The sequence below is a fragment of the Capsicum annuum genome, chromosome 2, assembly GCF_002878395.1.
Source record: "Capsicum annuum cultivar UCD-10X-F1 chromosome 2, UCD10Xv1.1, whole genome shotgun sequence".
NCBI lineage: Eukaryota > Viridiplantae > Streptophyta > Magnoliopsida > Solanales > Solanaceae > Capsicum > Capsicum annuum.
The window spans coordinates 154,060,906-154,074,983 of record NC_061112.1 but is presented as its reverse complement, the minus strand read 5'-3'; the positions used below and the strand labels follow the sequence as shown (position 1 = coordinate 154,074,983).

At 37.4% G+C, this 14,078-nt stretch overlaps 1 protein-coding gene across 2 annotated transcripts; it reads left to right on the top strand.

Annotated features, from left to right (window-relative positions):
- The first annotated feature begins 1,388 nt into the window (after positions 1 to 1,388).
- On the top strand, positions 1,389 to 13,772 carry LOC107860806 (RING finger protein 10). 2 transcript variants are annotated; one of them, XM_016706292.2, is made up of 9 exons: positions 1,389 to 1,831; positions 1,937 to 1,986; positions 2,067 to 3,245; positions 4,079 to 4,167; positions 6,317 to 6,419; positions 6,500 to 6,604; positions 8,255 to 8,372; positions 12,352 to 12,504; positions 13,372 to 13,772. In XM_016706292.2, exons 1-9 carry the CDS (start codon positions 1,699 to 1,701, stop codon positions 13,524 to 13,526), a joined length of 2,085 nt encoding a protein of 694 aa, XP_016561778.2. In that variant the 5' UTR covers positions 1,389 to 1,698; the 3' UTR covers positions 13,527 to 13,772. The 2 variants fall into 2 exon arrangements, with proteins under 2 accessions (XP_016561778.2, XP_016561780.2); XM_016706294.2 differs by having other exon boundaries at positions 1,565 to 1,826.
- Positions 13,773 to 14,078: the final 306 nt, after the last annotated feature.

Here is a 14,078-nt window from a genome sequence, read left to right as displayed (position 1 = left end):
AGCCTCCGTTTCATCCAACCTGCCGTAATAAAGTGAGAGACATCCTCATCTATCTCTCCGTTTTCCTGAATAGTAGACTCAAGATACTTAAAACTATCCCTTTTGCAAACCGCCTGGGAATCCAACTTCACTACCACCTCCTCCTCTTGCCTCGAGTCATTAAACCTGCACTCCAAGTACTCCGTCTTAGTCCTGCTCAAACGGAACCCTTTAGATCGAGAGTTTTGTCTCCAAACCTCCAGCTTATCATTAACACCTTGACGCGACTCATCGATCAAAACTACATCATCCACGAAAAGCATACACCAAGGCACCTTGCCTTGTATATTTCGCGTCAACATATCCATCACCAAGGCGAATAGAAACGGACTAAGAGTTGGACCTTAATGCAACTCGGTCAAGACTGAAAAATACTCAGAATCACCTCCCACTGTCCTAATGTTGCAAATTGAAGTAACCCACTTCAATTATTAATTTAACTACATATAAGGAAGGTTGTTTTTTCTGATTTTCAGTGTGTAAGCATCAAAGTATATTTACATTCCATGTTTTTTTAAAAGTCAAAAACTATATTAAGTAATAATCACGTAATAAAATGGCACACCCCTTAAATGTACATGAGATATAAACACAAGTGTTTGATAATGACCTGAATAATACATTATTCACTAATCATTATATGACATTTTGATAAAAATACTAATAATACATTAACAACTATCATAATATGTCAAATTTCAACTAGTTACAAAGATATATTGATGCAAAGTAATTTATAAAAATAATGATAGTAATTGACTATTTTTTATTTTAATCTTCCCATATTTGTGAATCGCTGTTTTAGTAAGAACGCATTTAATAAGAGATTGTATAAATTGAATTGTAGTTGGAGTCATAATTTTTGAGTTTTTTTCCTTTTTAAATAAACTATATAAGAAGTTTGAGTAAGTATTAATTTTTTTTTCAAAAGTCAAAAAATTATATTTTGACCAACAAATCACTTTTTTTTTTACTCCTCCATTCCCATATTAATTGGTCATTTTTTTTTACAGGCATGTTAAGAAATTATAATATTTTTAAAAATATTTTATAAACAAGTGTGAACATTTTCAAAAAGATTTAATTACAAGAATAATATGAAAAAAATTTGATTAATGCTTTTTAATTTAATAAGGTAAATAACTAATATGAGATAATTATTTTTAATAAAATAATCAATTAATATGAGATGAAGACAACACACTATATATTTTGGAATCTTGTTCTTTTTTTTTTGGTCGAATCTGGACAAATTTTAATGGCACTCAAATTTTAGCAAAAATTAGTTGCAATACGTGTGACCAAACCCCTGTTCTAAAAATAAGGCCCCATTTAGTCATAGATTTATCAGATAGTTTTAAATTTTTTTGACTAATAGTGTTTATATATAATTTATTATTATTAGATAAATATTTTTAAATACTAAAAAACACTAATGTTCAAATCAAATATTTTCACTAAACACATATTCAAAATTTCATAAATAAATAAGTTAGCAAAAATATTTGAGAATCCTGGGCAAACTCTAACTAAAAGAGCGGGGCGGGGGGCATAGATAGATATATATATATATATTGCGGTGATTGGGAGACAAAAACCCGAAAAGATCAAACCCCCATTTGTGTGTAATCAAATCAATCTCTCCCCTGCAAATATTTCATGTCCATCTTGCCCTCTCATTCCCATACTGACAATCATACAGCAGCATCGTCATCTTCAATCTCTACAAACCCTAACTCCAATCATGGATCCGAACACCAGCAGCAATACGGCCCTTCCCACAACTTGTCAGGTTTCTATTGAATTTTCCTTTTTTTTTTTTTTTTTTTTTTTTCCCACCTCCGCCTGATTACTATTCAATTTACTACTAATATTCTTTCCTACGCCTTTTATTTAGGAAACATGGTTACCCCTGCATATCCCTCCTCTACTGGTTCCTCCAAAAAGGTAATACCCCCACCATACTTTGCATATTCTAACTTGTCCTCCCTTCCATTATATCTAATGCACGCACACATATATTCCAGGTGAACGACTCCAGTAGCAGTCGACACGGCCGCCATAACCCTCCTCGAGATAGGAACACTGCTGCCCGCTCAGCTCCAAGAAGAAACCACATGGTTAGTGGAAACCACTTGCTCAATTTTCACTATGATCCCATTTCTCGTCCACAATCTAGGCTGCGCCTCCCTCCTCCAAGGAGAGGAGGATACCTCAAGAGAAAACCTTACAACAAAGACTTGTTTCTTCAAGCAAATTACAAGTTTGTTCTCTTGGATTCTGGCAATTACGCCCCTCACTCCTCAATCGATCCGGACAAAATGTTACAGTGGGAGGATATTGTTTGTGTCAGATATTCCACTCCATTTCATGTGCAGTGCCCCATATGCTTAGAGGATCCCCTCTGTCCTCAGATAACTTCATGTGGTCATATCTTTTGTTTCCCATGTATTATGCAATATTTTATCATCTCCGAAGAAGATGACCATAAGGACGATTTCAAGAAGAAATGCCCCTTGTGCTTTATGATGATATCTTCAAAGGATTTGTACACCATTCAAATTGAGAACGTTAAGCAACATCGTGTCGGTGATGTCATTGAATTTTCCCTCTTAACCCGTAACAAGGATTCGTTTACTTTATCGTTGAAAAATAATGATGGCATTGTTGGTGGAGAGGAGGTTCAAAAGTCGTTTTCAAAATTCACATTTACGTCAGATGTTGACCTCTCTGTCCGAGAGGCAATGTCTGATCTTGATAGTTGGTTAGCTAGAGCAGATTCAGGCTTAGTTGATGACATGGAAAAACTTCCCTTTGTCTGCGCTGCAATGGAACAATTGGAGCAGAGGAAGAAGTACTGGAATATGCAACATATTGCTGTCCAAAACCGCAAATCTGACGAAGATAATTGTTTTGATAAGTGCTCTTATAGTTCTCAGGCAACAGAAAGTGTTCAGGCCCATTCTGCTGGTCAATCTACTCCTGAAATGGCATCCAGTCATCCAAATGATAAGCCAATATTGCAGGAGAAGTCAACTCTCAATAAGATAGCGAGGGACTCTCAGTTTGTTCAAGCTGCAGATTTTGAATCACTTGAAGATTGTATTGGATCTTCATTGTCTTTATATGACTATAACAAGAGCCTACAGAAAGACACTATTGGCATTACGAATAGAGAAGAAATCAGTTCCTACAGTTTCTACCAGGTGAATTCATATGAAAATGTTGTTTTTCCTATGCAAGTATGCGTGTATTACATTTAAATGTATGTGTACCACTAAGAAAATGGACATTGGGCCTAACCCACCCCAATGCTAGATTATTGTACTTTCGAAGTGATTGTTTTGTTCTATTGAATCCACCTTCTCATGGAAGTGTTCTACAGTTGGTTTTTCAGGCAAAGTGGGGTAATACCATTTTCCATAAAGAAAGTTCTGTTTTTAATTTTATGTGCTATTAGGTTTCTGATATATCAAGCCAAGTGGTTGATAAAATTATATATTATAGAAACTTGTGATAGGATTTCCTTCAGGGAAAAGGGAAGCCCATATACGCCAGATGTACTATACAAAGATAACTTTTTCCTTTTCCGTGAAGGTCATTTGATCTTCCATAGAAACTTGAATGTTTTGACTGCTTAAAAAGAGGCTGAAAAGAGCCACAATCTTTCCGTTTGTAAATGTGTGTTATTGACACCTTCAGATGCCCTCTTGCAAATCTCCTTCATTGTCCACTTGATTTCATGGGGGTCATTTCTGATGCTTTGTTCTGCTTTTGCTTGTTTCTTCCCTTCAGCTCCGTGGCAACTCCTTAATGCATCCTAGCATTACAGAGTTCGTCTCAAACTTAGCATAACATTTGACAGCTTTGCAACCTCAATTTCTTTTGTCTGCTCGAACTAAGCATAGTTTTGATGTTGGAACTGTCTTACAACTGTTTATTATGTTGCTGCTCCATGCGTTTAGTCAATATCTTTCACTTGGTTCTGTGAGATAAATGCATAGCTTTATACATGTTTTATAGTGCCTGGTTTTTTCAGGCAGTTGATGGTCAGCACCTTATCCTTCATCCACTGAACATGAAGTGCCTTCTGCATTACTATGGTGGCTATGATAGTCTTCCTAACAGGTTCGTAAGATTTTTACATTCTTACAGTAAGTTATGCTATATTTTTTCTAGTGAAAGGTGGCAATTTGTTGGTTCCAGAGAAACTGCAAACCTGTGGACCCACTGAACTCAGTTTTGATACATTTATCTTATTCTATATTTTCCCTTCATTATTAAGGCAGCAACTATTAGATTGAACAAATGTCTTATGCATATGGATTAAGGTATTCTTCTTGTTTCCAGTTGTTTGATAGAAGTTGCAATTTGGCCCCTAGTCTTCTATGGTACTATTCCGTCCTAGATAGATGTCTTCTGTTTCAGATTGTCCTTGGTGAGATTAGCTACTAAAATCTAGCTTTTCTTTTAGCACATTTGAAATACATGTAATCAATCTTGAGAGAAAATCATGTTAATGAGGAAACCAAAGTTTTCCTGTTTATGTTGAATTATTATGGTGTTGGAACTTTGACCAATGAAGGTCCTAAATAGGAAATGATTTATATAAGTAAAATCTTTAAAAATTGGTTGTTGATAAGGAAATATTTAATAACATAATTTTAGTTGATTTGAATTGAGGATGCTCAGATAGATGTGCGGACATTCTAAGAGATATGGGGTTAGATATGAAGATATTCCGGACAAGGTGAGAGGTTCTTTAGTGGAGGACTAGATACGGGAGGCGAGGATTACATGGTTCGGGCATGTGAAGAGGAGAGACACGGATGCCTTAGTGAGGAGGTGTGAGAGCTTGGCTATGGATGGTTTTCGGAGGGGTAGAGGGAGGTTAAAAAGCATTGGAGAGAGGTGATTAGACACGACATGACACAATTTCAGCTTACTGAGTGCATGACCTTGAATAGGAGTCTGTGGAGGACACATAATAGGGTGTAGGTTAGTAGGCAGTAGATCATGGTATAGCTTATCCTTCCATATTGTCATAGTTTTTCCCCCTTAGTTCTTGTTCCTCAGTTTCTGATATTATTTGATGCATCTGGTACTTCTATTATTGTATTTTATAGTTTCTGTTCAGATTGCTTTGTCATGCTTTCTGTAGTATTTTGTCATAACTTCTTCATTCCATTTATTGCCTTTTCATCGAGCGGAGGATCTACCGGAAACCTCTCTACCTCCAGGTAGAGGTACGGTCTGTGTACACCTACCTTCCCCAAACCTTACTTTGTGGGATTACATTGGGTGTAATTTTAGTTGATTCGAAAGTTCTAAATATTAGGAAAATAGTAAATGACAATTGTGTCTATTGTTGAATTTTATAATGAAGGGCCAAAAGTTCAATCAACATTTCTAAGGACGTCGTGCTTTTAACATACTTCAGATTATTAGGCCCCTTTTTCTAAAATATGAAGTAGGGCGTATCAGTAAACCAATTTATCTACGGTACGTGAGAAGAAAAAAAAAGGGCTTACACAAGACACGAAAGGGAGTGTTACTCACCCTTAATTTCCAGCTTAAATCTCATTTCAACCCCTTTTACCTTCCCTGACCCATTTAACACAAAGCAGCTAGCTTCATTTTCGATTTTCAAACTGGGATTCAAACTGAATTTGGGTAGGGAGAGTCATATGATTTGAACATATTCTAGAGGGGCTGAATGTGCTGGTGGTAAATAGATCAGAATGGCTTTTAAAGGCCATAGGAAGGATGGGTTTGAATAACAAAGGGGGAGGATAGAGTCCAGTTAACTTTATGGATTTTGTTAGTTCACAATCCCTAGATTAGTCAATACATTGTTTTGAAACTAACATTACTTCTATGAACACTTTGCAATTTTGCATCCACGGGATGCCTATTAATGATATATCTTACTTTATTTTAAAATAAAAGGGGCAAGGATGGATGGGTGGGAGTTAGAAAAGGCACAAAGTTGCTGCTTGCTGTGACAGGTTACTATTTCTTGGGGGGTGGGGATGGATGGGGGCTCTTTAAACAACTCTGGTACTATCTCATCCGTCGCTCTAGCTGGGTGGGTGGGGGGTGGCTGAGGTGGTGAACTGTGCCGTGAGCTGAGAGGGGGAATGGGTCTACCGTGAGCTAAATGGTGGTAAATACTATGCTTACTTGAAAATAACATTATACCTGTCTATGTTAATATGTTTGACCATATGCCTTTTGTTATTCCGCAACAATTTATAAGATAAAATCTTGGATGCAGAATCAGTGGAAAGATATTACAAATGGAATCTGTGACGCAATCGGAGGCCATGAGAAGGCGCTACCGCTTCCTAAGTCATTTTTCTTTGACAACAACATTTCAGGTATGTGTACTTATTTCTGGAAGTGGCGTGACTTCATTAGTTGTTTGATCACTCTAATTATTTTCACTTGTAAATTTCAGCTCTGTGAAATTGATATCAGCAAAATGTTGCCCATGGATGCACTTTCTCCATTTATGGAGGAAATCAAAAGTAGGGAAAAACAAAGGAAGTGGCTAGCTAGGAAGGTTTGTAGCCCATGTTTTTAGCAGAACTACAGTTGATTTTTACGTTCTTGTGCAATTAATGGCGTAGCATCATGAGTTTGGATGTTTGGAGAAGTCCATAGTGCGAACAATAGCGATATAAATAAGACCTGCTAATGATCAATGAAGGAACTTCTTAGATACATATAGGACTCTACTTTCTTTTTTGGCTTAATACACAAACAGCCCCTTGAACTTAACAGTATTTTTTTTAGATGCTCTAACTACGGTGTGTTCCAATTGAGCTCCTGATAAAGTGTTCCTATGAGACACTATCGGTTCAAATTTTGGAATTTTTTGCGCCTGTTCTCAAGTGCCCCTTATGTAAATAAATTAAGCACTTAAAATATGTCACCTTCTTTAATTATACGCATTAGCCTCAGTAAGCTTGAAATCTCTCTGGTTGAGGTTGATGTGTATAATTAAAGGAGATACATATTTATTGTGGTTAACTTGCCTGCCTAATAGATGTTTGAGAATATGCGGAATAGGTTTATCAAAATTTGAATCGAAAAATGTCTAATAGTAACAATTTTATCACGTGATCAGATGCTCAATTGGAACAACCCTTAGTTCTAATTTAAGAGGCTGTGTATGTATTACGTCTTTTTTTTTTAAAAATAAATAAGCGTAGGGTCCCGTCCAGCTTGCGCTCACCTCAGCTAACTCCATGGGGCATCTGTTGTGCTACCTCCCACCAAGACATGTACCAGATAACTTTGTCCGTCAAGGCTTGGACAAATCTGAAGAAATCACCTTGGTTTTTGGTCTTCTACTGAGAGTCTGCTACATCTTCAAATCTGGCAGTTGGCCTTCATTCTCTTTATCGTAGTAATTTTGGATCTCCCCTTTGGTTAATTCTTTACAATCTTTCGCTTTCTAATGTGAGCTTGCCAATTGAATTGAATCTCCTATATGAGTTGGCTAGTGTTTCTTGTTCCCTTCTCTTAACCATAAACATCTTGATCTTTGTCTCTATGAGGTTTCTTCAGCTTTAGCAATCTCTCCAACTCCATTTTCAGATTCAGGAACCTTGAGTTGGAGTTCTGTTTTCTCTTGCTTGTTTTTAAGCTGAAAGCTCATCTAGAGCCCTGCTTTTGCTTGTTTCTAGCTTGCCATATACTTCCCTGTTCCAGTTGGAGATGTTCGTTTTCAAGTTCCTCAACTTCTATGCCACATGTTGTGTAATTCTGCCACCTTCTCTTCACCGTATCAATGAATCCCACTTATTGAAGTCACACATTTTCAAACTTGAAGTAAGATGGTGTTGAGTCCTACTCTCCACCTTCTAGCATAAGAGCTTTGTGGTCTGAAATGACTACTGGCAGTGTCTACTGTTTGGTAGATTTGAAGCTTTCCTTCCACTATGAGAGATAGGAACCTATCAATTCTTGAGGCTTGCAGAGGCACTCTTGACAAAGTGTATTATCACCCTTGCAAAACCAAATCCATTAGCTGAAGGTCCAAAATCATTTCTGAGAAGCTCCTCATAGCTCTGGTCCTTCTGGTACATTCGAGCCTCTCATTCTCATGATACCCAAAGTTGACAGTGCACACAATTTAAAACGGGACTTGGTTCGGATGATTCCTTTTATTGAGGAACTCTTCAAACTTGATATTTTTCTTTTTCAGGAACGGCGTGAACAAGTTAAAGCTGAAGCCATTGGCATGCACTCAGAGCCTTTGCCCTTTAGCTTTTCAGAACCTTCTTTCACAGAAGAACCTAATTTCACTAGCAATGACTTCGAAGGTACATCAAAAGTTAATATTTATGTAAGAAGTTTATGTTCTCATCGGACGTGGTTTGGAATTTTAACCATCCTGGAGTATATCACCCTCCACCCCACAGTCCCCATCCATCTTTTATAAGGGGAAGATGAGTCATGTCATTGCTTGGTTGGTTATAAGACAAATATATTCCTTTAAGTACATAATCTTCATTTAAGAGAGTTATAGTGCTTATCTTCTGTATACTGTCAAAGTGTGATCATCTCATCTTAAATCTTAAACTGTTAGATTTTTATTCATTTAACTAGTAAATTTTTTCGCGCATTGTGCAGATTAGAATTTTCGTGTAATCTTCTTTTTCCAGAATGAATCTTCTGTTATAATATATACTTATCTACTTTGTTAATATCACAAATAATTTGTCAAGAGATCCTCGTAACAAAATCTTCATGAAATAGTGAATGACTTCCTTCTAGGTCTCGCCTTCTTTTACTTTTTTAGATCAACATTATTCATTCTTCCATTTTACTTTCCATCAACTCGTCTGTGCCATTAAAAAACATTTCTATTGGTCCTTATCTCTTATATTTTTGATGGCCTCTGAATATCGACAATACATATTACTAAGAGACATGGATTTGATCAGTATATGGACGAAACTGTTATTATGTTAATACTTATTGGTATTGCGTTGCGTGGGTGTAAAACAAATTATTTTCTAAGTTATCACGTTACAAACATCAAATGATACCAAATTAATAAGCAATATCAAGATGCTTACTAGGAAAGTACAAGGGGGAGAAATATTTCAATGAATGCTAAGAAGAGAAAACACTTGATAATTCACAGTGAAAACGCTTCATTAACTAAATCTCAATATCATAGAACATAAGCTGTAACCTCACCTTGATAATTCCCATTCTTTATTTCTTAGAGTATCTGCTTTATATAATTGCATTTATATACTTTATTTGAGTCGAGGGTCTATTGGAAACCACCTTTACAAGACAGGGGTAAGGTTGTGTACACCGCACCCTCTCTAGACCCACTTGTGGGATTATATTGAATATGTTGTAGTAATGCTCCTATAGGCTAAAAGGTTTAGGTCGAGCAGGACCAAGACGGAATACTTGAAGTGCAAGTTCAGTGATTTGACGTTGGAGGCGGACATGGCAGTGAAGCTAGATTCTCAGCCCATTCGAAAGAGAGATTGACGAGGATGTCACACCGTATGAGTGTTGGGTGGTTGAAATGGAGGCTCGTTTCAGGAGTTTGTGTGATAAGAAGGTGCCTCCTAAACTAAAATGCAAGATTTACAGAGTGGCAGTTCGACAGACGATATTGTATGGAGTGGAGTGTTGGCCAATCAAGAACCCCCACATCTAAAAGTTGAAGGTGACGGAGATGAGGATGTTGCGGTGGATGTGTGAACTTATTACGAGAGAGAGGGCTAGAAATGAGATTATTCGAGAGAAGGTGAGAATGACTTTGGTGGATTACAAGATGCTGGAAGTAAAGTTGAGATTGTTCGGACATGTGATGAGGTGGTGCACAGATGCCCTAATACAGAGGTGTGAGACTTGGCTATGGATGACTTCAGTCGGGATGGAGTTAGGCAGAAAAAATATTGGAGGGAGGTGATTAGACATGACATGGAGCAATTATAGCTCACTAAGGACATGACCCTACATAAGAAGGTGTGGAAGATGTAAATTAAGGTAGAGAGTTAGTGGATAGGAGTGCGTCCTTGCTAATAGGAAGGAGTGCTTTGTTGGTAGGTGTGCCTAGAGTGTAGTGTTATGCGTGTGTCTTGTAGTTTTTTGTTCATGGTATTTTTGGTGATGTTTGTGATTTCAGATAGATTGTGTATAGTATTACTCTTTGAGTGTCTTGTTTCTTTTATTATCCAATTGGTATGTTGTCCAATTTTGTTTTTTGTTTTTACGTCTTTTATACTGTTATTTGTCTTGGGCCGGGGGCTCTATCGGAAGCAACGTCTCTGTCTCTACTTTATTTGAGGTAGTGATATGGACTGCGTACACTTTACCCTCTCCAGACCCACTTTGTAGGAATATACTGGGTGTGTTGTTGGTGTTGGTGTCAGTTATGGTCTCAAATCCTCTTTGAACAATTCTGAAATAAAAAACAGAAGTAAGACTTATAGTTGTTGCTGGACTTGCACCCAAGGGTGTGGCCTAGTGGTTCAATGAAATGGGTTGAGCACCATGAGGTTTCAGGTTTGATTCCCAATGGAGACAAACACTAGGTTATTTCTTTCCATTTGTTCTAGCCTTGGTGGATTGCTTGTGGGAGGTGACAGGTATCCCGTGAAATTAGTCGAGGAGGTGGTCCGGACACCACGGTTATCTAAAAAAAAATATAGTTGCTACTGGACTCTTTCTTCATTATTGTTGCTTGAAATTTACGGTTGTTGTATCTCTTCTCCTCTTTTCATTTATTGTTTCCTTCTCCTATTCCTCCACCTCTTATATGTCTTGCATCACAATTCTAAATCTGGTCATTGCTCCAAAGACCAGCTTTCATATCTTGTAATTAACTTATTGTCTATCATTTCAAAAAGTTTAATTGCTCTAATTACATTAACTGAGCGTTGGGAGAATCATTTTTTTAATTAATGTCCACGTTACTATTTTTGTTAAAGCTTCTCTAGGGGTGCAAAGGGCTGCATTAATGTTACTTTAATAAAGATTTTGTGGCCTCTCAAGATAATGTGATAATGTGAGTTGACTGAAAAGAAACATGGAGAATTAAAGGTTGGGTTGTAATAATTCAGATTTTTAGAATTGACTTTTTATTTTTTTTTAAGAAAATATAGAACAAAAATGGTAAAAATAGGAAAAAAGGCCAAAAAAGTAGAAAAACGATAACTGTGTTTCTGGGCCAAAGACTGGAGCCACATCATCTTCTCTTGCCCAGCTTAATAATATATACTGATTGGCTCTTCAACACGTCTGCTAAATTTCATGGGCCAAGCTCGTGGAATTCAATTTTGATACTGGGTTATAGAGAGACTTGGAATCATGATCTCTGCCTGTTCTGCTACCATGTCGTGCTCTGGTACCTATGCTGGGGTGTAGGCTTCACTTTTGGTGCTGCACCCATGTTAATACAACGTCTGTGTGGCTGTGGAATCCATATGGGATATGATCAATCAACTTTTAGTACTTTTACCAGAACCGATATTGAAATTCGAGACAGATACAATGATTTTTGAAATCAAAATTTAGATAGGTGTTTCTTTTATTGTTAGAAGAAATTTTTATTAAAAAATCAGCAACCAGAATGTGCTTTAATGATATTTACAGGTCAACATTACAATGAACTCGAGAAATCTATCATGACTTCTATATCATTTAGCATTTGCAATAGCCATGTTGACTCAAAAAAAGAGTAGGGAGATGTATTTGTTCTTAATAATAATTACAGGCTCAAACTTGCTCTAAATTTGTGCGCGCCTTTCATTTCAAATAGCCCATAATAATTTAGGCAGATTTTTGTAACTCTAATTTTGGATATTTGAACTAGTTTTAGCTGAATCCCTGCACTCTTATTCATACCTGGATCTGCACCCCTGTCGGGCACCCGCACCTGACTCCAAGCAACTTAGTTTGGTACCATCTCATCTAAAAGTTCAAGCTCTAAAAGTTTTAAGCGGTTTGAGGCCACATTATTTACTAAATTATGTCTCAACATATACAATCACTTTCATGCTAGTAGTTCTGTGACTCAAATTGTTATAGAAAATGGTTACCGGAAAGCTAAATTGAGCTTGATAGTGGTGATTTCAGAAGTTCGACTTTTGCCATTGCAGTTTTGTCACTAATGCTATTAACTGTTAAACTCTTCTTCATGACTACAAAAACCTTGGGATTTGACCTTTGTTTTTGAAGTTCTATAATATTGCTTTGCGCCTTTACTTAGGTACTAACCATCTTCTCGTTAGTTGAAATGATTGTTTTTGTGTTTGTATTTGTGATAAGCTTTGGGAAGTACGAGTGTAACATCATCAAGCTCCCCAGTGCCTGGAGGCAAGCAGCTGTTCTCCAATGTTGCAAGGCTTGGTTTTGCCGCTGGATGTGATCCTCCAGCGCTGAAAATGGATGAGTCCGCATGTGATTCTTCTGTGGCAGCTGGTATCTTCTTAAATCTCTTACTTGATTATTGACATTGATTATCTGCTATGATCTGACTTCTTTATCATGTTTCATCACAGTTTGCTGTAAACGTGTTATTGTTTTTTGTTTTTTTCTTTTTCATTTTTAATGACCCATGGTGGGTCAGGGGTTGAGCAACACCCCCAAGCTTTTTATTTCATCAAGGCAAATATGTACAAGGAGGGGGACTAGACCAAGACCTCCCTAAAAACACAAAAGAAAGCTCAAAGGTGGAATTAGGCTACCTAACAGATGACCTAGTAGCTTAATTCCATAACTTAAGATAAACCTAGGATCTAGGTAGAGTGCTTTATGATGGTACTCAATCAAAAGAACTCTTCTAAAATGCTTTATCTCAGCCGAACATAGCCTAGAAGAAGAGATACAGAATATGTAAGCTCATACATGGTATGTTGGAAATAAAATTATGTGAAGTGAAGATGCATGCTCCTGTGATACTAATGACACCACCACTAAGATGTAGGACCCGCACATATCATCTACCCCTACTGCTTTGTGACCTTGTTTTGCGGAACTGGTGGCAGCTTTGTAGTAAGGACCCTTTTGTTGAAAACTTCTTGGAGATGAACCATTTTTCTCTGCATGCCTCTTGTATTTCCTTGCGTTCATCAGAAGTTCCAGAAGGACCAAATGCTTTGAGAAGCTCTTGACATACCTCCTCTTCCTCATTAACCTCATCTATAGATTGGTTGTCATCACCAACTTCATCCTCCGAGTGAATGACCCTATACTCATCTTCCTCAATAGGAGTAGCAACTTTGTTCTCAGTTTTGTTTTGCTTATTTGGGATTAGTGCTCATAACCAGTGGACTTCCTTTCTCTCAGGAACAAGGAGTCCTGGAATCCCGTCCTTCGCAAATGTAACATCCAAAGCAAAAGCTGTTGAAGGTCCCAACGCGTCCAAGTCAAATGATGCAGGGAAGAGAGGGAAGAAGCCAAATCGGATCCTAATGTCAACGTATGGTGGTAGGCGTTACTGAATTTTGAAGGAACCTGATAACGAAATCTATCTGTATATTAAGAAATGTTGTCCTTTAGGAGGAACCGAGATTTGTTAGTTGTAGGTTTGAGCATGGTGTTTTGGTACATTGTTGTGAAGGTTGTAGTAGGTTCAGCTGTTTTGCTTCCTACATCATCTTCCTTTTTTAGTTTTTACTCCGTTTCCTCCCATTCACTGGTGTTGTTTTGTGTGCCGATTATTGCATTATTTCATTTTCGTTATTGTCCTTTGTGTTGTTTGTTGCATAGCGCGTTCCATTCCAATTTGTATTGTGATTGCTTCCATATACATATCTATCCCAGAGGTGAGGTTTGTGTACATTTTATCCTTCTCGGAAACCACCAAGCCCCCTGCCCCTGCCCCCGCACGCGCTCCCCACAAATTTATGGGATTACATTACGGTGTTATTGTACTCCTTTCCCTCCCATCCTTCTATATATCAATTATTATGATAAAACTAAACCTGACGAGTGAATGTATAATCAAGCATTAACTTCCAAATACTCTCTTTAATTTTCAACTTGTGATGTTT

What these genes read in the sequence shown, in the direction of transcription:
- LOC107860806 (XM_016706292.2), top strand. Translation starts at nt 1,699, where the DNA reads ATGTCCATCTTGCCCTCTCATTCCCATACTGACAATCATACAGCAGCA. An exon ending in CTTTGACAACAACATTTCAG is followed by an intron (nt 6,420 to 6,499) that starts GTATGTGTACTT and finishes TGTAAATTTCAG; the next exon opens with CTCTGTGAAATTGATATCAG. An exon ending in TGATTCTTCTGTGGCAGCTG is followed by an intron (nt 12,505 to 13,371) that starts GTATCTTCTTAA and finishes CCTTTCTCTCAG; the next exon opens with GAACAAGGAGTCCTGGAATC.